Source organism: Protomyctophum bolini (assembly GCF_963924005.1).
Source record: "Protomyctophum bolini genome assembly, chromosome: 10".
Taxonomy (NCBI): Eukaryota; Metazoa; Chordata; class Actinopteri; order Myctophiformes; family Myctophidae; genus Protomyctophum; species Protomyctophum bolini.
In genome coordinates this window covers 31,890,931-31,912,783 of record NC_137871.1, presented here as the reverse complement: position 1 = coordinate 31,912,783, position 21,853 = coordinate 31,890,931, and the positions used below count along the sequence as shown (strand labels likewise).

Below are 21,853 nucleotides of genomic sequence, written 5' to 3'. Positions count from 1 at the left end.
CACCAGACACCAGTCCCTTGACACAGCCACAGAATGAAACCCTGGCACTAGACAAACGTGCACACTGCTGCCTCATCTGTGAAGTTTGTAACAGTCAGTATGCAGTGCCGGTTGGTGCCACAGGGTGGTGCACTGCTCCTTTTTGTTTTGCTGTGTGTACAAGATCTGACGTCACTTCCACTATATACGCTGCGTGCGTGCGTTGATTTCTTTGTGCGTTACTGCGTTGGCGCGCAGACAGAGTGACCGATGCTCCCTTTGTTGGCTGCTAAATAAACCAGCTTATTGACATTATCTTTGTCTGTGTGAAATAGTAAATACCTGGACATATATTCAGCTGTATCCAGTCCACTGGGTCTACTCCAGCTCAACACATCACAAGCTACAGCGTGAATCCTGTCCAAACTTCTAGCACAGATTCAACTGTCGCTGCTAAAAGTAAGTACGTTGCTACATATTTAAACTGGCCTAATGCTGAGCATAACTGTGTCTCTCAAGATGCCAACCTGCATGGTGTTGATCCACAGTGGTGCGGTCGCTGCCTAGCCTGACACTCGGTCTGAATTTTCATTTCGTTTCACTTTATTATTCATAGCCAGAACATATTTTCTTAAAGGACCACTTCGCCACTTTTCAATAGGTCCTCACTAATAATCATGATAAAATAAAATGGCACGATTTTGTTCTACTCAGTCTGTGTCTCATATGAGGGCTGTGGGCAGTTTAGAAATCGTTCTCCAGTGACATCATCATTAGGCAGTTTTTCTTTTATAAACAAGATCGTTTTACAAAAATGTTTAGATTTTCATTATCGTGAGAACGATGGCTTCCATTTTCGCATTGCAACTTTTAAGGACTAGAAAGCCTGCATGTTCTATTAGCTTGTATTCCCCATCGATGATGTCACTGAAGGACGGTTTCTGAACTTGAGAAAAGTGGTGAAGTGGTCCTTTAATGGGCGTGGCTAGCGATTTAGGGCTGGAGCCAAAACGACATTTTATTTCGGTCCATAAAAGGAAAAAAGGAGTACAGACGTACTGTCACGTACACATTAAAATCCACTAATAACTAGTGGTACCGAAGAAGTGAAGGCAGAAGTCGAGGCTTATTGCGCCTACCCTTATTTGAACATAACTCAAATTACACTAAAGCAGAGAATAATGTCAGACATAGATTACATAAAATAAAATAAAAACTATAGGGTTCTGGAACTTCTGGCCATTGATTGTGAGAAATCTAATAAATCTAAGCCGGGCTTAGATTTGCCCTATATTATGAAAAAGAAGAAGACAAAACAAAAACAAAAACAATAAAACAGACAAAAGTCAAACCAACCAAAGGTATGAAATGAAATGCAGTAGGCCTATGCATGTACTGCTATTTGTCTGAATGGGAAAACCTTATTTATTTGAGCTTTTAGTCAAGATGTGACATAAATTGCATAACAATTGTTTAAAAACAATATCGGCTTAGAGTAGTATTGTATTTTTTCTTATTTCTGTAATTATAGGCTACTATTCTGATATATTCTAAGTGTTGTATAAAAATAAAGATAGGATCGGGAAAAATCGGTATCGGTATCTCTCTAAATCAAATGATTAGGAACGTACGTTATGGGTATTTGTGACATGGGGTGCCGTAGCTAAAGGAAACCCTATTACTAAAGTACGGCTTTCCCTGTGGATTGTGGAGGCCATCCAACTGGCTTATGCCAGTACAGGGTTGCAGCCTCCTGAAGGCCTGACGACACAGGATGGGCATCCTGGGAACTATACTATTGTTTAGATACAGGATGTGTTATGTGTGTACGGTTGCAAGTTGGTCAGACTCATCTCCGTCAACTTTTTGCAAGATTCTATAACCTGGATGTGGCGGAGCTGGCTATGGCTCACGTAGTCCTGGGTGTCGCCTCAAGACGAGGCAGGTCACGTACATAGACTTTTAGGTTCGGGTAACTTATGTGAGTTGACCCTGGTACAATGGTACATAGGGCATAGGGCATACCCCGGAGCATTTAGGCGGACCAGGACTGTCAGCTCAGTTAGCCCTTGGAGCATATAAGGCATATAAAGTTTTCGTGAGTATACGTACGTGCATTTATACCCTCGGGCAAGAGGGCACGTACTGTGTCATGGCGCAAAAGGCCCATTCATAGTCGAATGAAACTGGGTGCCTGAGGCACCCAGGGGTCCCTGGAAGGGCCTCTGCTGTGTTTATATGCTGGTAGAATCTAAAGCAGCAGCATCAAATATTTGCATTAACAGTACCTCATTAACAAAACTGAACCTGAATAAACGGGGATATAGACAGAGCAATGAAAAGATTTGACGTGTTGCTTTTCTTTCCAGAATGTAACTGAGGGGAACCGGAATCTGCGCTCCTTATATTAGAACCCCAGATAACCTGGGCTAGAACAAACGTTCCGTCCTCACTGCATGTTACACTTTGCTAGTGCAATTAATTCACAGTATTAAAATGTAAACCTTCATAAAACAAAATTATTAAATAATTAAACAGACTCTTAAAACACATTAAGTTGAGTCACTCTCTCCTGAGGGTGCCACGCCTCTGATTTACTCAACATTGGGGCTAATGTCAGCCCTAGATAAAGAGCCTAGAAGGCTCTGCCCAGCCCTCTGGCCCTGTGAGGTGCACTGGCTTTTGACCAATGACAGCTCCTCTGTGGTGGATGAATTTTAAAGTTGGTGAGGGGTGCGTTAAGGGTTGGGAGAGGGTTAAGGACAAGGTTAGGTTTAGGTGTGCTGCCCCGTGGGAGGTTAGGTTAGGGTGAGGGTTTGAGATCGGTAAACAACTTGACTGCTTGTGCGTGCATGCATTTTTTTTTTAATGTTTTTTTTGCGGCTTCAGCCATATATATTTCTATAGAGGGACAGACAGGACATGGGGAGAGAGATTGGGGAGTGACATGCAGTAAAGGCCGTCTGGTTCGGGAGTCGAACCCGCGGCACACTGCCAGACTGGATTACCAGCCAAGTTGCCTGGACCGCTGAGCCACGGGCCAGGCCGCGTGCGTTTGTTTTGATTTGTGAGTTCTCTTGACACAGTACCATGGGTGTGTACGCATAACAAAACCATTATGTTTCTATGCAATGCTTGGTATGAAAAACATCCTTGAAGCTGAGAAGGGCCATGCCAGTGTCTGCTATGGGGATTAATGTGGTTGACATGCACTGTAGGAGGAGAAGATGAGTTCTATATGTACCAGTTCCACTGTCTGCTATTTTGTTTAAAGCTGCATTACACCTCAAGCAGACTGTAATTATGAAACCTTTTAATTAATTGTCTGGTTTGAGTTTCATAAATAAATATAGGTATTGCCGCCGCCACCAATAACCATTATAGTACAGCAGCTATCTGCACCCAGGGGCATCACTATGCCAGCTTGTGAATGTGATGGACATTTCCATTAATGTTTTATTTTTGCCACGGACATGCAAAACAAGTGATCAATGATATTACCAGAACACAAATGTATAGCCTACATAGTACTAATTGACTCTTGACGTGTCATAGTGTCTACTATATTCCATTGCGCTACACATTTAAAAATAAGTCACTTATCAAAACTGATCTACAAGCTCACAACACATTACGGCATGTTGTGACCTTGTAGATCAGCAATTGTCCTTTCTTCTGAGCCTAAATCCCAAATTTGGGATGTCAGGGTTAAAGTAGTTAGCTAGTAGTTACCCAGCAAGACTGGGAAGTTATCCACTGTATACTGGCAGGTGGTGATGCATTAATACCGTGGGAGAGTTATCTGAGAGTCCAATAAACAGGCAGTAAACATAAGTCATGGAATCATAGATCTGGCATATTTGAATGATTGCCCGGGATACTTATCCCAAATTGAATGGTCATGTGATATGCATATGATTATGAACATACCGTGGGAGAGTTATCTAATAGTCCAATAAACAGGCAGTAAACATAAGTCATGGAATCATAGATCTGGCATATTTTAATGATTGTCCGGGATACTTATCCATAGATGAAAGCAAATACGACCTGTTACATCACGAATCAGATTCGATCATATCAGTCCGTTGATCGGGCGCCCCTTGAAGCGCAGGCCAGAGGGGTCATCTGTCCTGGAGAATTCTGAAGTGTCTACTTTTTCAGACACTATATACTAGAAAGTCTCTCTGTTACCTTGAGCACAGCTAGGGTGCACACTGTTATAAGTAATGGTAACGGCTTAAAAGGTCTACTTTATCCCAACAGTGGCCGTCCTGAGACAGGCATTATATGTTTGGGATTTCAATAAATGGGTCTCATAAAGTAGGTACAATTGCAGTCCGAGAAAGGGACACTTAGCTGCAAAGGTGAATGGGTGCACAGTATACTTCATATTAGGTTATTGCAGATGGCCTTTCAGAGGACAGTGTTACTTGGGGACATGAGGAGACGGGAAGTTCTATAAGCTAAACTACATTTGTGTTTGTCAATGTAGCTTAAATAGTTGTGGTGTCAATTAATGTGTGGTACTGTACTCTATGTTGATGAGAAAACTATGCCGATGACAACATACCTGAGATTCAAAACGGATAATTAAGTACATGATGAGTGATTAATGAAGGCCATGTCAGGATTTCATGGAATGCAGTGTCACAATAGTAGTTTGATTAGGGTGCCCAACCTTGATCAGAGCTGAGGAGGTGGTCTGTGGATCAAGGGTTTCCATGAATTATGCTTGTTGAGTGTTATTATGATTTAGTTGTTATTGTAATTTGACACTTTGAAACACTTTCTCTCAACTGACAAAAAAATATAACTATTTACTTGTCCAGTTCTGCCCTCTTTAACAATTATGTTATGTCATGTTCTTTTCCACGGGGACCACATGTAATTTCTGATGGAGCATTAGTCCAACATGCGTCCCCATGTCGGACATGCGCTGCTCCCGTGCTTGCGGTTCTGGTTAAGTTAAGGTTTGAGGTAGGTTGTCGTTTGTCGGACCAATGACTAGTCTGAACTACGTACTGCACCCGTATTGTATGCAATATCGGTACCACATTTGTCATGGTTGACTCGCATACCATGACAAATGTCGTACCAATATCGCATACAATACCACAAATTTCCTGCAACATATTAATGAGCATGTCATCCTGACACTATATATTTAAAATTGTGAATATTATGTAATATACAGACATACGACTGGAGTTCACTGTGTTGTTGTGGAGCATTTGCTATAACAAAGTAGATAGACTATAGACACCAGTAGTGTCATTGCTGTAACTTGGTATCTGCAATGTGATACTGTTGCTGCAGGGTGAACTATGGGTAGCATTATAGTATAATTGATGCCTTACAGCCCCCCTCCCCCACCCCAAATCGCCACCAGCCCCCACTGGAGGGAACATAGGGTCTCTGTTTTGGAATGAGGAAATATAGGGCCGAGGGAACATAAGGCTGAGGGAACTTGGGTACGGTCCCTTTTCGCAGCGGGTCGGAAAATAGTCTCGCGCTACCAGACTGTTGCCTCCGCAATTTGCAAATGCTTCATCATACAGTCTGGGCCAACGGAAGAGCTGTCATGAGTAAACTATAAAGCGGAAGTGGAGCCTCCTCGCCACTTCCGTTTCGTATTTACAGTCGCGCACATTTATCCTAATATAAATAGAAAACATCTAAGCGTGTTGCTTATCAGAAAAGGAAAGAAATAAGCTCTAAAGATATTTTAAAATATATTTTCGTGAAAGGAAATGGCAGCTTCCGTTACTCAGCTCATGGGGGCTATAGGTCCAGACTCTATATATAGCATTCGGAGATTCTGGAATAGTTGTCTGGCTACGTGAGACTAGTCGGAAAAGGACAAAAGGCTCGACTTTTCCGGATACCTCTTGTTCTCTGTCCTGATTGGATTAGATTGGTGTCCCTGCCTGAACATTGATTTTTCTGTTGAGAGCTGGAGAGACGGGGAGACTCCTAGCCCTGTTATTTAACCTTTTAACACTTTTAAAAATCTAAGGTAGGCTATCGGTATCACATGATTCCCCTCGTCAAGGCTTCTGTCGTGTCCTTTTCAATCCAGTAGATGGTGCTACAAGTGAAGCAAACGCACTCGGCAGAGACATGACTCAGTATGAGCATCTGCTGCATTAATTTATTGTGTGAAATTCAGTGGCACAAAATACTACTACATTATGGGACATGATGAAATTCTGTTTGTTTTCTGTGCTGGAAGAAATACTTAAAGGACGAGTTTGCCAGCACTCTTTTTAATCTTGTGTGTTTTAAGTAAACTGGTCCTTTAAGTAAAAGTATATAAAAAAAGAAAATCACTGTATTCACTAAACTTAAACGATATGACTCCTGGGATGTAGAATGAATGGAAACATGGAAAGTAGCTCAATTTATACTTTCCACCACTGACTGCAGGCATATCAAACCTGAGGCTGAGTCAGATTACTAGATTAGATCTGAAGGTATTCCAGCATTGGTTTCTATCTCTGTCCAATGATAGTGTTTCTCCTGAAAGGCTCTGTCCAATGATATTGTTTCTCCTGAAAGGCTCTGGCCAATGACAGTGTGACTTGGTGTCACGTTGGCAGCTAGAAGGGCGTGTTAACTCTATTTAAACAGTTTGCTTGGTACAAATTACACCCAGACGCATAGAACCCGCAGAGCACAGTACATCATCAGGTAAAAAAAAAATCTCTATACATAAATAAATACTTGCATACTTATGTTTATAGCTTTAATGTTTACGGTATGCATTATTATTGGCATGCCATATCTTTCCATGTTCCTAGTTGATTCTAAGAAGGCTGTTTTGGCTTCAGTCAATCTTTTTAACTATTGGATTGGACTATTGGATTTAGCAGGATATGGGGCCTGAATTCAAAGGGCTTTATTGGCATGAGAAAGGCAAAAAGTGCCTATTTCACTGCAATGGTTGCTCAGACATCCTCATCCTTCCAATAGAAGCCAATCTATTCTCAACCAGGCACAAATGTAACAGGCCCGTAAAGGTCCATTCAGAGACCACTCGTGGTCCCTTGTCTAGGCGTTGAGAACCACTGCCCTATTATCCGATTCCTATGACATGATACCTTTCCCAGGCTGGTGCACACATTACAGAATGAGAGTGTAACATGACACCTCAACTACCTAAGTTACATGTTTGCTCTCCTGTGTTTGTGTGTGTGTGTGTGTGTGTGTGTGTGTGTGTGACTGTGTGTGTCTGTGTGTGTGTGTGTGTGTGAGACTGACTTTTGGTCAAAAAGGAACAGCACAATTCGGGCCCTATGTATTCAATTAAATACAATGTACAGAATAGGGGTGTAAAGATCAACTGAAGTGATTATTTCCCCTCCCTTTGGCCTACCAGAAGGTGGCTTTTCAGGCCTGTTCTAAAAGTGAAGTACACATAACTTCAGGGGTAGTCAAGGATCAGCGTCTCCTTTTTAGCTGAGGTGGTTCAGGATTTTTACCTGTACGAACACGTTCCTCATGGCATGTCCTTTCCTTACAATAGTCAAAGTCCATGTTTTTAAGTGTGTGTGTACATTCCATGTAACCTGTTTTCAATCTCTTTCCTTTTGCTCTCACTTTGGTCATCCTCTATCTTCTGTTTCTCACTGAATGCTACAACATGATGGAGCACGCACGGAAATCATTTTGCTTCTCTCCACATTGTTGTGCTTTTATCCAAAGCACTTTACATAGATTGTAGATTAACTAACTCTGTCTGTGGGATCGAACTGGGAACCGCGGATGCCATCTGGTCACAAGCTGATTCTGCTTCTGCTTCCCTCCTCCTCCAGCAGAACTAATCCAAGATGCCGGACCCAAACCAAGTCACAGCCGAAGTGAAGGGTTTCAACAGGAACTCTCTGAAAAGGACCGAGACCAAAGAGAAGAACCCACTGCCCACACCAGAGGGTATTTGTCCAACACACTTGTCCGTTTTTTGTTAAGACGTTTGAAAACCGTATGGCAGTAGTACTGTAAGACCGCTATGCTAAAAGGATAACACAATAAGCCCCTGGTACCCTCTTTTTATTTGAAGGACTCCATGCAGGTCCTCGTCGCTGGTAGAATGTCCAAAACTACTTTTCAGGAAATGGGGGGGGGAAAGGGAGCTGTGTTCCAATAGATCCAAAGTAGTTATTTAGTCACAAACTCTTGTTAATACATTTCATTTCTTCAATATTTATAAAACCCACAGACAGATTTAACCATTTACAAAATGCAATATTTACATAAATATACTCCTCAACATACTGTATATTTGAAGTGCCAAAAGTAAAAAGTGGAAACTTAAAAGTACCATAAGGTTTCACTAGAGTACACACATATTACCTGAGAACATGTAGTTGTTACTTCCCACCACTGTTGATGGTGACCCCACCCTTCATGCTGTCTTTCAGTTCGGTTTAGCCCCTCCCCCTCCATTGTCCTCATGAGGAAGTCAAACAGAAGATTAATTACTGATTAACTCGCAGCCTGCAGCCGTGGAAGAACTTGTTCCACTCCCTGGCCCTGACACAATAATTACATAATCACCTGGTCGCAAGCTATTTGAGGTTAACCCATTTTGACCTGAGAACAGATTCTAAAAATGTCTTCTACATCCTGACAGTTTCTGTGTCGTTCTTCGATTTTTTTTAAATGGCAGACCTTCAAGCTCCTGAGTGGCGCACTACGAGCTTGTAGATCTGCTATTTTTCAATAGCTAAAGCACAACATAATGCTAACACCAGAAGGGGTTCCCGCCCAGACTATATATATATATATATATATATATATATATATATATACACACACACAATAAATACAATATTCCAAGAAATAATATTTAAGTACACAGTGAAGGAGAATTTGACTGACAAATACATGTTGTGATGACTCAATGAATGTTGTTGACTGATCATCTCTCTCTCTCATACTCTTACAGCGATAGAAGCAGAGAAGAAGGAAGAACAGATGAAAGATGAAGTGAAGGGTTTCAACAAGAACAATCTGAAAACCACCGAGACCAAAGAGAAGAACCCACTGCCCACACAGGAAGGTATGGGCCCTATCTTAGCCCTTATCCCTAAACTTATTTGCCATTTTAAAACATTTTTAAATGGTCAACTAGCCAATCTACATTGACACGTTGTGAGTTTCTAGATCAGTTATTTAAAATGTTTTTAAAAAGTTTAGGGATAAGGTGAGATGTCAAACTCAAATACACAGTGGGCCAAAATTAAGAAATTGGTACAAGTCGAGGGCCAGACTGTGTTTCAACACACGGGCACCGTGGTCATGAGGACAGCCCAGGCAAAAAAGTAAATGCATTTCAAACTGAAAATGCATTATTATTTTCCCGTTTCCTGTTCTATGATCCTCACCAAGCACTGCTTTCATAGTAAAATGAGAACATAAATCAAATCAGTTGCATTCATTTCTTATCATAGTCTTCTTAGATAATATTCTTTCATTACAGCCACACTGTCTCCACACAGAAGACACACAGAGGTTTGCCGACTTGAAAACCCCAGTTTTCAGAGTCCACCTTCATTTAGACATTTTTGGGGAGAGGAGGTAGCTGAAAGTTGACTACCGGTAGAAGCGATATACTTTCACTGCTGATCAATAGTGAAGCGTAGACGCATGCTTGCGCTTGCAGGCCCTCGATATGTGCCAATGCACTCGCAGCGCATTGTCGGACTTGTAGTCCGTGCAATATAAGAGGGCCAGTTCTAATACTAATTAAATATCATCCCGCGCGGGCCAAAGATAATTCATTCACTTGAGTTTGACATATATCTTGCGCCACCCCTTATATATCTGTTGGTGTCTAATCAGTCTGCAAACACACTCTGTTTTTTGTTTTGTTTGAATAATTTATTAAGAAGCTAAAAAACAAACAAACTAAAAAGACAACGCTATGCTAAAAGGATAACACAATAAGCCCCTGCCCTATGTTTAAATTATTTGCCATATGCAGCATTTTTATTTGCAAAAAGGAAAACAGAAATGTAATGCAATGCAAAAACACAATTACATCGTTAATCGCAATTATTTGTACAACAATTAATCATCAAGTAAAATATCTTGATCGTGACAGCGTTACCACTCTGCCAAGTCATATTTGTCAGATGAAACAAACGCTGTCTCCGTTGTGCATCTTTCCTTTGCTCATAACATTAGCCAGTGCTATCAGGCGCTCCGCTGCAGTGTTTATATATGTCTATGGTTGTGAGTGTGATCTGGGCATTGCAGACTTCCGCCGTGCCCGTGTCATAGCTTAGGAGGCAGCCAATCATGACTATACTGTAGGTCGCTACTACGCGATTGACTGGTGGCGTTTAGGCGGCTCCCATTGGCTTAGGCGGCATGGGGTCGACTCCCATTGATGACTGTCGCTTACATTTCATAAGCTTTCATTAGTCAGGTTTCACCTAAGAAAAATACCCCATCTACAAGCTCACAATCCGTCGCATTGAGAGACACAGTTGACACATTTTTGTGTATGTTTAAACACATTTGTCATATGCATTTTTGTTTGCAAAATGGAAAACAGAAATGTAATGCAATGCTTTTGCATCTCGCAATCGCAATTATTTGTACAACTAATCGTAAACTAAAATGTCTTGATCGTGACGGCGCTACCACTCCGCCAAGTCAGTCCGGAAAGTCCGTTCTTGTTCAATGAATACTAATGGCCAAAATGTATAGTATGTAGTAAAGGAGCAGTAAGTCATATTTTCTAAAGCAAAATAAGTAGCATATTAAATAGCTATATATTCTGAGATAATCAATGTACATAGTGTTTGTTCACTAACCGGGACATTGATCCCACAGTCCGTAGAGACAAGTCATGTTGCTTCAAAGTAGGGGTTGTGATTCAATTTGTAATATAGGTTTACATGCTCAATCAAATTCTATACAATAATAATAATAATACAATATTCTAAGAAATAATATTTAAGTACACAATGAAGGAGAATTTGACTGACTGAATACATGTTGTGATGACTTAAATAATGTTTTTGACTGATCTCTCTCTCTCTCATACTCATACAGAGATAAAAGCAGAGAAGACGGAAGAACAGATGAAAGACGGAGTGAAGGGTTTCAACAAGAACAATCTGAAAACCACCGAGACCAAAGAGAAGAACCCACTGCCCACACGGGAGGGTAAGTGTCCAATCTGTCTGCATTTCTGCAACCACACGTGGCAGTAGTATGGTAACAACGCTATGCTAAAAGGATAACACAATATGTCCCTGCCCTATGTTTAAATTATTTGTCATGTGCACTGCAGCATTTTTGTTTGCAAAAACATAAACAGAAATGTAATGCAATGAGAAAACACAATTAGCCCTTCACTGAGTCCCTCCCCAACCAACCTGTCCTCGTCCAATAGGCACGTTAGCAGCGAAGAGACAGGGCAAGCTGTCCTTCTCCCCCATAGAGATGCATGTAAAATGATGGGATTTCTCCATATAAATAATCGATAATTTCAGTAGCAAGAGCATCAAAATGTCTTCTAAACGTAATCAAGTAGGCCTGCAGTAGGCTATGCACTGGACACAATTTGTCCAGTGCATTTTTTATAGTTTATTTAAATAATGGCATGCACATTCAATGTGCATGCCATTATTTAAATAAACTAGAAATACGAGGAAAGGACAGAGGGAGAAATCAACTTTTCACGACCACCTGACAGGCGTTTTCATGTTGCAAGGTAAAACTATGGTCATTAGTATTATTGCCATCACCTGGTTGGGTCAGGCATTGATCTCCCAGTCAGTAGAGAAAAGTCATGTTGCTTCAACGTAGGGATTGTGAATTTGTAATTTATGTTTACAATCAAATTCTGACAGTTCATCAAATTTATTCTGACAATGTAAAACTGGAATGGACCCACATAATACAATATTCTAAGAAATAATATTTAAGTACACAATGAAGGAGAATTTGACTGACAAATACATGTGATTACTCAATGAATGTTTTTGACTGATCTTCTCTCTCTCTCATACTCTTACAGTGATAGAAGCAGAGAAGAAGGAAGAACAGATGAAAGATGAAGTGAAGGGTTTCAACAAGAACAATCTGAAAACCACCGAGACCAAAGAGAAGAACCCACTGCCCACACAGGAGGGTAAGTGTCCAATCTGTCTGCAACCACAAGCTTTAAAAAAAATTACTTGTGTGAAGTGAGTGGTGCAACTCCGTGTGGGGGTCCCTGGGGGGAACGAGCCCAGAGGTCCGTCCCGGTTCCGGCGAGCCGCCCCACGTTCGAAACTGTTGAGAAATGGTGAAAACCAACCAAGCTATTGTCATGGCTCGGAAAGACCCAGGGACAGACCCAGGGACACACATAGCTCTATAATGGAGTGGTTGCACCACTCAAAAAAGAAATAAAGAAAACAGTATGGCAGTATTTTGCTTATGAATATATGACTTACTGCTCCTATTATTGTAAGTAGCATATTAAATAGCTCTGTATTCTGAGAGTAATTATTGTTAGACTGGAGTGTTTGTTCACTAACAGGGGCCTTCCCCAGTCAGTAGAGATGAGTCGGATTGCAATATTCAAGGTAGAGGTTGTGAATATTTGATGTTTTTGACTGATTCTCTCTCTCTCTCTCTCTCTCTCTCTCTCTCACACACTCACACTCACACACTCTCTCTCTCACACACTCACACAGAGATAAAAGCAGAGAAGACGGAAGAACAGATGAAAGACGGAGTGAAGGGTTTCAACAAGACCTCTCTGAAAAAGACAGAGACCAAAGAGAAGAACCCACTGCCCACACAGAAGGGTAAGTGTCCAATCTGTCTGCATTTCTGCAACCACACTGTTTTAAGAAGCTAAAAAAAAACTAAAAGAGTATTTTTGTTTGCAAAAAGTAAAACAGAAATGTAATGCAAAAACACAATTAGCCCTTCGCTAAGTCCCTCCCCAACAAAACCGTCCTCATCCAATTGGCAAGTTAGCACCGAGGAGACAGGGCAAGCTGTCCTCACCCATAGAGATGCATGTGAAATGATGGGATTTCTCCATATAAATAATCGATCATTTCAGTAGCAAGAGCATCAAAATGTCTTCTAAATTTAGTCAAGTAGGCCTGCAGTAGGCTATGCACTGGACAAATGTGCATGACATTATTTAAATAAACTAGAAATACGAGGAAATCAACTTTTCACGTTGCAATGTAAGACTACGGTCATTTGTATTATTGCCATCACCTGGGTGGGTCAGGCGTGTAACTTTCCCGTCGTTAAGCTGTGTATGTGTTCAACAAGACAACACAGGACACAGCCATGCAAAATAACTTTGACAGCTATGAGGTGGCGAAAGCTTGACCTGCATAGCAACAGTTGCTAAACTATTTGGATTCGCATTGGACAATCGCTTTTTGGGGTGGGGTTTAGCAAAGATCTGTCAAAGTTATTTTGCCGTCTTGATTGTGACATCGCTACCATTCCGCCAAGTCAGTCGGGAAAGCACCATTCTCGTTAGCAAACTCACCTGGTCACAACCATTTAAGATTATCGCTTACGGTTTTTCACGATTGTTAACACACAATTTGCATAACCTTCACTTCAAGTATCTAATCGTTCAACACAATTTGCACTACATCACACTCCCTTATCTGCATTAGACTTTCCTTCTTTACACTCTGATGTCAAATACACATCACCTTGTTGTCCAAACACTACACACAATGTTCAGTTGTTGCACACACTTCAATTCTCAAAGCACAGTAAATCGCCTACATTGTCATCTAGGACAATGCGAGCTTCCACCGGGCTGCTCAAGTGCATGAGTGGTTCTAGGAGTCGGACCACCCACATTTTTCAGTTCTATACCTTTCACCTCATTCTCCTTTCCTGAATCCTATTGAGGAGTTATTTTCAGCTTGGAGGTAGACGGTATATAAACGGAAGCCACATAGCTGGGTCACACTGCTCCAGGCCATGGAGAAGGCTTGTGGCGAGGCGAGTTGCCTGTCAGAGCTTTATGCACAACTCAAGGCGTTTCTTGGGGGTTCCTTTTGAGCAGTTTGAGCTAACCCGTTTACAGTAATACAACTATATTAAATAAAACTTTTTTTTGCTGCGTTACGTATTTGTGTGCTGTTTTGTTTGACTATGAAAAAGTAAGCCTACACTGCATCATTTTACAAAACGAGAAATGGCTCATTCTCCATAGTCATTGTCATTCATGTGTGTTCCATGTGTTGATTGCGTTTTCAATTTTGCACTTCATTGTGCAATGAATGCTTAGTTGTGTGTACTCAATGAATGGTATGTGTGTGTCATTTGAAAATATGGCTGTGTACCAAATGAAAGCACGAGTTCCATTTTGGGAACAGTTAAGATTCTGACAGTTCGTCTTAACTCAGTCTGACATGTATGTCAAATGTAAAAATGGAATGGACCCACATAATAGGCTACAATATTCTAAGAAATTATCTTTAAGTACACAGTGAAGGAGAATTTGACTGACAAATACATGTTGTGATGATGACTCAATGAATGTTTTTGACTGATCCTCCTTTCGCCCTCTCTCTGTCTCCCTCATACTCGTACAGAGATAGAAGCAGAGAAGAAGGCAGCTGCCAAGAAGTGAAACACAATCGCCATCATTGAAGCTCCATCCATCATCCTATCAGTCTCAACTTCTTTTTGTAGGACCATAATAATGTTTACCATGTAGAATTTACAAGGATTTTTTTTTCATCTAATACAGTCAGTGATTGAAAAGTTTGATTTGTCTTTGAGTTTGTCTTTTGAGTTTTTTATTTCGCCTTTTGCACCTTGTAAAATATGTCAATACAAATCTGCCATCAGCAGCACAACAAAATCCAGTATGTACTATGTACCTACGTATGCCTGTAAATGATGCCAGTGTCTTCAGGACAAATTCTTTAAAGTAACACCTATATTTTTGTTTTGCTTTAGTAATAATGATAATAAATACAAATTTTTCTTTGTCAAAATGTTGTGATTTTATTGATCCATCCTCAAATTTACTCTTTGAGTAGTTTCAATGTATACTTTAGATACGCTCCATATATGGCCAGACCTCGAACCCTGTACACTCAAGACACTGCCCCCACTGCCACCCTTAGATCACCATATATGGAGCTGACCTGTTCTGACATTCCATATGTTGATCTGACCTCATCAAACCCTGTACACAAGACACTGCCCCTGCTGCCACCCTTAGATCTCCATATATGGAGCTGACCTATTCTGACATTCCATATGTTGATCTGACCTCATCAAACCCTGTACACTTAGACACGCTCCATATATGGCCAGTACAGAATTATTCCATATGTTGATCTAAACTCTTGTCACCAGGCTTTCCACCTCGGAGGAAAGCCTGGTCTGTGTTACAAAATTGCTGTGTGATCCGGTCAGGAGCGGATGATATTGTTACATCATGTTGTAGTCATTGTTTTGTAGTTATCAGGCCGGAACCCTCAATCTGGAACTTCCTTTCCCTCAAACCGGAAGAATAAACGTGAAACGTAAAAGTGACTTTTTCTCTCATAGCCTTCTGTTTTTATTGGGTTCCATATTGAGGGTTCCTGCCTGATGACTACAACAAAATAGTTCACCTAATCCCCACTGTTGATCACTGTTGCTGTGTTTATGTGATTGCATGTTCTGTGTATTTTCTGTAATGTTTTATTGTTGTAACTGACTGCCGGTGTGCCAAAGACAAATTTCCATTTTATGTCAATTTAATGGACAATAAAGCTTTATCTTCAATGACTCCAACATGGCGTAACGATATCATCTGCTCAGCCGCTCCCGACCGGATCATAAACTCGAAAAGGAATGACCTCAGGGCGTTTTACTGGTTTAATCTAGCTCTGATATAAAATGTATTACATCGCAGATATTCATAATGATACATTTTTGACAGTTATAAACTAAAAAGTGATCTGTCACATTTATCAGTGGTTTAACCACTTTCATTTGAAAATAGTTTTCTTGAAAAAGTTAAAAATAATTGTTTTCTTATTTGGATCTCTGACACAAAATAATTTAAGATGCGGCTGTAGTGTACATTTAGTGCTCCCTGACATGAAAATGTCTGAGCCAGGCAGCCAGTGGTGTAATTACAGGCATGATCAGAGCAAAGACAATGTCATGTCAGGACAGGAGTCCTGTATTTAGTGTAATACGAGACATGTGAATTTAGCGCCAGTCAGCCATGGATTACAAAGGCAAATATTTACATGATCTAACACTAGGCACTGCAATAAACAAAACATGGTGGAACCATTATCATCTTCTCTCACACTCTCGCAGGCCCAGTTTAATGTATATTCCTAAGATTACATGTTTACAATGTTTGTGCGTAGAAAATGATGCATGCACTTTACATGAAAATACTATTTCTTATAAGACGAGTCTGTTTACTATGCAATCTGCTGCACTTATGTCAAGTATGCCAGTGGTTCTCAAAGCGAGGTCCTTGATTTCGGTTGAGGGGGTCCCCAAGCTGAATTTTGCTATATAGACTAGACTGACTAGTAACCAAATGGGTCCTTAGTTTACAGGTCTGTAACTGAGAGTTTCTAGTAACCAAATGGGTCCTTTACAGGTCTGTAACTGAGAGTTTCTTGGAGACTTATGGGGGTCCGTCCGTGGTCTAATGCACTGGTTCCCAAACCTTTTAGCCCAATAGAGAAATTATTCGTCAAATTACTGATTGTCTTTTTGAATTTGAATAAAAATGTGTCTGCGACCAAAAATGTCGTCCCCATCCTCTTTTTGGGAAACAGTGGTCTACTCTGGTCTACAAGGCTAACTCTAATCTAATCTAATGCGTACCAACGGGGTCCTTGAAATTAACATGCTTGAGAAGCACTGAAGTGTCCAGCCTTGGTTTTTAGATGTGCATGGTTGAGGGCGAGCCAGTCATCTTGGCTGATCCCCTGCACATACTTGTACAACAGGTCTGTACCTGCTGCTGCAGGTGTTACATCACACTTACTCGGGTGCTGCTATGCAATAAATTGTTCTCATGATGGATGAAGGAATTTTATTGGATTGTGAAATTAGCCCGAACAGAGAAGGATCGTGCATTGAGCCGTTTTGTCACACATTCACAGGGATCATTTTCTTTTTTTAATTATTTATTTACCCAAGGAAGTAGCTGAGCACAGGTGCTCATTTTCAGCAACGCCCTGCACATAGAAACACACAGACAGACACACATTAAAACCTGGGAGCTGACCATGCAGTACAACCACAGTCTTATTATACTGTTGACCACTAAGCAGCTGGGGGTTCAGTGCCTTACTCAAGGGCACTTCAGCGGTGTTGGGTGAGTGATGACAATCACTTCCCCACCCAGATTTTTCCTGCCCGTCCAGGGAATCGAACCGGCCGGCAACCTTTCGGCAACAAGGGTGCTCCTCTAACCCTTAGGCCACCGCTGCCCACATAGTGATGGAATTTAACTACTTACATTTAATTAAGTAAGTACTATGGTTCAATTTTGAGGCAGTTTTATATACTTTACTATTTACAGTTGTAATGAATCCACAGTGTTTTACAGTAAACAAGAACAACACATGGTAAATCATCATAAGAAAACTAAGGACCTAACATTCATCTAACAGTAGAATATCTGTACAATGAAACTACCAGTAAGACGCCCTTGTTACGGTCCTATGTGGCCCTAGTATTGTTTTGGTCTGTACATAATACACCTTTAGTGTTTTCCAGGGTTGATGATGGATGGTGGGCGTGGCAGTAGGGATTGGAGGTGTGTCGTGGAGATTGGAACACACCTGGGCCTCATCACCACCCACTATAAAAGGAGAGAGAGAACAGCCCACAAGTCTCTTCTGCCATTGTATCAACACCACATGCAAACACTGCTGCTGAGACCCTGTTCTTTAGTTTTTCCAATGAAAGCATATTAGTCTGCTTAAGTTACTAGTCTGACCAAGTTGTTAAACACAGTTAGTATCCACTGTCCAAGTATCCCAAACCCCAGGGAAGCTGTATCTGGTAAGGGTGTGCTGCTATTTCTTTTGGTGCCCCAGTTTTGACCCACTGTTTAACTTGTAGGTAGGGAGCCTAGATTGTAATTTTCTTTTTGGTGTAGTTTAGGATTATTTCTTTTCTAGGTAGGGTTGGGGGGGGTGTTTTGTTTGTTATTTTTAGCGCTGGCCACCCTGACGCCATATAGATACATTGCTTGCCCTGTTGATATTGAATATTGTGAAGCTTTCCAATAAATGTACACCTTTGTTGCTGGAACTGGTTTGTGATTCTTGACAGCCGCATCATATATTACTCCTTTGGAGCCAAGACCCCATGTTGGGTCAAAGGTCGTAATAGCCCTAAAGGGCGAGGTCGTGTGCATGCATCCGCCTGGATGACGGCAGACTGCTGGGCGAGCGCTGGTGCTTTGGCAGATCAACATATGGAATGAATTCTGTACTGGCAATATATGGAGCGTGTCTTGAGTGTACAGGGTTTGATGAGTTCGGAACACATATGGAATGTCAGAACAGGTCAGCTCCATATATGGAGATCTAAGGGTGGCAGCGGGGGCAGTGTCTTGAGTGTACAGGGTTTGATGAGGTCTGGCCATAAGCCTATATGGAGCGTGTCTTGAGTGTACAGGGTTTGATGAGTTCAGAACAACATATGGAATGTCAGAACAGGTCAACTCCATGGAGATCTATGGGTGGCAGCGGGGGAAGTGCCTTGAGTGTACAGGGTTTGATGACGTCAGATGAGGCGTTACGGACTGACTGACAGGTTTAGCTGGTTGCTGGTAGTATACGACCTACGGTGAAGGTCGCAATAAGTATACACTATACACTATAGAATTAGCCTGGTTTCCAGCCCATAGACCCCGCCCACTCGACTGAGCGCACTGGTTGCTGGAAGCTCTCAGAGTCTGACAATCAGGCTACTATAGAATGCTATGTCTACATAATATGCTATCTAAAATAAATATTTTAGACTTTGCATAGCCTACGCCTGCAAGGTCGTCGAGGCTTATTTGAGTATGTCCAACATCATGGTCATTTTGCAATAGTTTATACATCAATCTCAGAGGCAAATATTGTCCAAAATTAACAAAAAAAAATCCAGTACAATTATTTGAAAACCTCAGTGACAAGTTACTAGATTGTATAATACTATTACAAAACAATTAAGCTCTATTTAGATCTACAAGCTGAAATGAGTCTGAACAGAGAAGGATTCCAAAGGGATGGAGTGTGCATTTGATGTGTCCTTGTGCCTCATAGTCTATATATAATGCTGTGGTGTATCTTTATGTGAACACGTAGAGTAGAGTGGGAGGCAACATGCTTATACATGCTTTTGTTGTAGTGGGCCAACAGTGCTTCAGGGTGAAGACATTCTGTTCAATCCCCCAAAATGATGGCTTCATGCAATCCTACATCCATACTGTGTGTAGGCTACATTTCAGCAGTGCTGGAAGAAATACTCAAATGCATTACTTAAAATAGCAGATCTACAAGCTCACAATGCAAACAAATGCATTGCATTGCAACGCATTGTGAACTTGTAGATCAATTGTTTTCTGTAATGTTTTTGAAGGAAAGCGTATGGGAAAATGTAATTTATGATGAATAGTTATGAAATGAACTAGCGATTAGTTATTTTTTAAATATTTAATGAAATCAATTAATTCTCTTAGCTGCTGCACCCATAATGCTTAGTCTTGTATTTATAATCTGGATGTAAATGCATTGTATTTCTGCGTGTCTTCGTGTCTCGTCCATGTCAGCTGTGTTCCATCCACATGGGTGTGTCTGTGTAAACAATATGGTAATAAAATGCAGTGTTATTATCTTCCAAAACAAGTTCTGCAGGAAACCATGCAAGCCTTTCTACAGAATCGATATACTGATCTGACGAAACACACACAGAATGAATGAAAGATCTGTTTGTTCAAAATGATGATTACAAAAGCAAACACAACAACACTTACAGGAAGAAAACAGTAAAACATATGTATTGTGTTAGTACAATGTCTTAACCTCACTTTCTCAGTGCTAGCCTATGCACATAAATTGCTTTGGTCCATTTAAGCCACACCTCACACTAGCGCCATCTGCTGGATATTGGGATGATGTACCGGTATCAATGAATGACTGCATTGCAAGTGCAGAGTGAGAATGACAAAGCAGGCTGGTTCTCAATGTCAGGCTCGGGGACCACCAGGGGTCCAAATAATGGACCCTTAATACGGGTCTGTAAGTTTGTAACTCTGCACAACTCTTTGTATTGAGTTGTGCTTGAAATGTACTGTAATTCTGCAAACTGTTAATAAATATTTCAATCAATCAATCAAGAGTGTAGTGTACCGCAATATACTGAGTTTTACTGTGTAGAATTGGGGTTCCAGACAGCGGTAAATGGCATCAAATGGGGGGGTCTGTGGCCTCTAAATTCTAATGCATAGGCTATATACAAACTGGGTACTGGGGCTGGGGGTCTTTGAAAATAAAAAAGGTTTTTAATCATTGATGCGGATCATGCAGTCGCCAACTATAGGACCCCAATCTATACTGTAAAACCCAGTGTTTATTTAACTGCTGTAACTGCCATTTTTCCAGTTTCCAGTCTCCTTTGCAGTTACTTCACAGTGCCCCTGTGTCACCTTATAAGTGATCACCTTCTAGAAGCTGTGTCTGTCACCTCAGATGGAAAGTGAGCTCGGTTGTCTTCAGCAGTCTTTCTCAAAGAGAAATTGGCACAACTTGGTGATGACACAGCTCCAAAAAGATGTACCTTCATTCTGTACTCGGCCAGATCTTGCTGCGCATCTTGATCCACCATAGGAATCGTAGGTAATCAACATGTTCATCCGAGACCTTAACCTGATGGAACATGGCTTTGATGTCTGCCATCAAGGCAACTGGTTCCTGTCTGAATCTGGTGAGGACTCCGATAAGTGAGTTAGTCAGATCGGGACCCTGAAGCAGTTGAAAGTTAAGTGATGTTCCTTAGTTTAAAGACTGCTCCACAGTCAAAGACCACTCTCAAGGTGCCTTTCTTTGAGTGATGCACAGTTGCACATTGCACACCATGATGTGGGATATACCAGAGTTTTCCATCACTTCGATTCAGCTGGTCCACTGGCACCAATTCAGCGTAGCCACTGTTAATCATGTCTGTGAGGAAAGATGTGTATTCATCATGGAACTTGCGTTTCAGGCTCTGGATGCGTTGCTTTGCAATACAACGGTTATTTGGCATGATGGGATCTTCTTGTTTGAAAGGTAAGTTTAGGCAGTAATGTCCATCTTTAATTTTTGCTGAGTGGTTTATAATATCAAGGAATTTGGCCTCTTCTCTTGACATTTCCTCCGTTTCGTTGGGTCGTTTGATCTGATTAGTGCACCTGAGTGACCCTCTAAATACACACCCAGTGCTGTCAAATCTAAAGCCCGCCACCAAGTGTTCAAAAATAATATGCCAACCTAACCAATAATATAGCACCATCATAATGGCTCCTACAACTGCAATCTGAGAACCCATCGTCAAAAAAATTATGAAAAACAGCGCCCTCTTTTCCTTTGAATTTGAGTCAAATAGTCAAATAGACTGTAGAAAATACTAGGTCAAATGTTGAGCTGTCTCGACTCTCTCTCTAATTTAACTGTGCAGTATCGAACCAAATAGACCCGTAAGAAGGTACACTCTGGAGCCTTCTCCACCAGGGTTGAAACGGTTCCGTTCTTTCGTCCATTTCCCGTCAGTCAGTTAACGTTAGTTAGTTAGGTATAGTCACCCAAGGCATGAATTGTGACATCATGTGACATCACTTGACATCATCGGGGATGGAGAATGGAGA

At 41.1% G+C, this 21,853-nt stretch overlaps 1 protein-coding gene across 6 annotated transcripts; it reads left to right on the top strand.

Moving 5' to 3' along the window:
- The first annotated feature begins 200 nt into the window (after nt 1-200).
- On the top strand, nt 201-15,768 carry LOC308322629 (uncharacterized protein). 6 transcript variants are annotated; one of them, XM_080774010.1, is made up of 7 exons: nt 206-438; nt 7,800-7,914; nt 8,930-9,043; nt 11,047-11,160; nt 12,017-12,130; nt 12,681-12,794; nt 14,571-15,768. In XM_080774010.1, exons 2-7 carry the CDS (start codon nt 7,812-7,814, stop codon nt 14,606-14,608), a joined length of 597 nt encoding a protein of 198 aa, XP_080630136.1. In that variant the 5' UTR covers nt 206-438; nt 7,800-7,811; the 3' UTR covers nt 14,609-15,768. The 6 variants fall into 6 exon arrangements, with proteins under 6 accessions (XP_080630137.1, XP_080630136.1, XP_080630132.1 ...); XM_080774006.1 differs by having other exon boundaries at nt 7,797-7,914; XM_080774008.1 differs by lacking the exon at nt 206-438 and adding an exon at nt 1,150-1,340 and having other exon boundaries at nt 7,797-7,914.
- Nucleotides 15,769-21,853: the final 6,085 nt, after the last annotated feature.

Excerpts from the sequence above, each read along its gene's own strand:
- LOC308322629 (XM_080774010.1), top strand. The coding sequence starts at position 7,812 with ATGCCGGACCCAAACCAAGTCACAGCCGAAGTGAAGGGTTTCAACAGG. Across the intron at positions 7,915-8,929 it reads CCCACTGCCCACACCAGAGG|CGATAGAAGCAGAGAAGAAG; the intron begins GTATTTGTCCAA and ends ATACTCTTACAG. Across the intron at positions 12,131-12,680 it reads CCCACTGCCCACACAGGAGG|AGATAAAAGCAGAGAAGACG; the intron begins GTAAGTGTCCAA and ends ACACTCACACAG.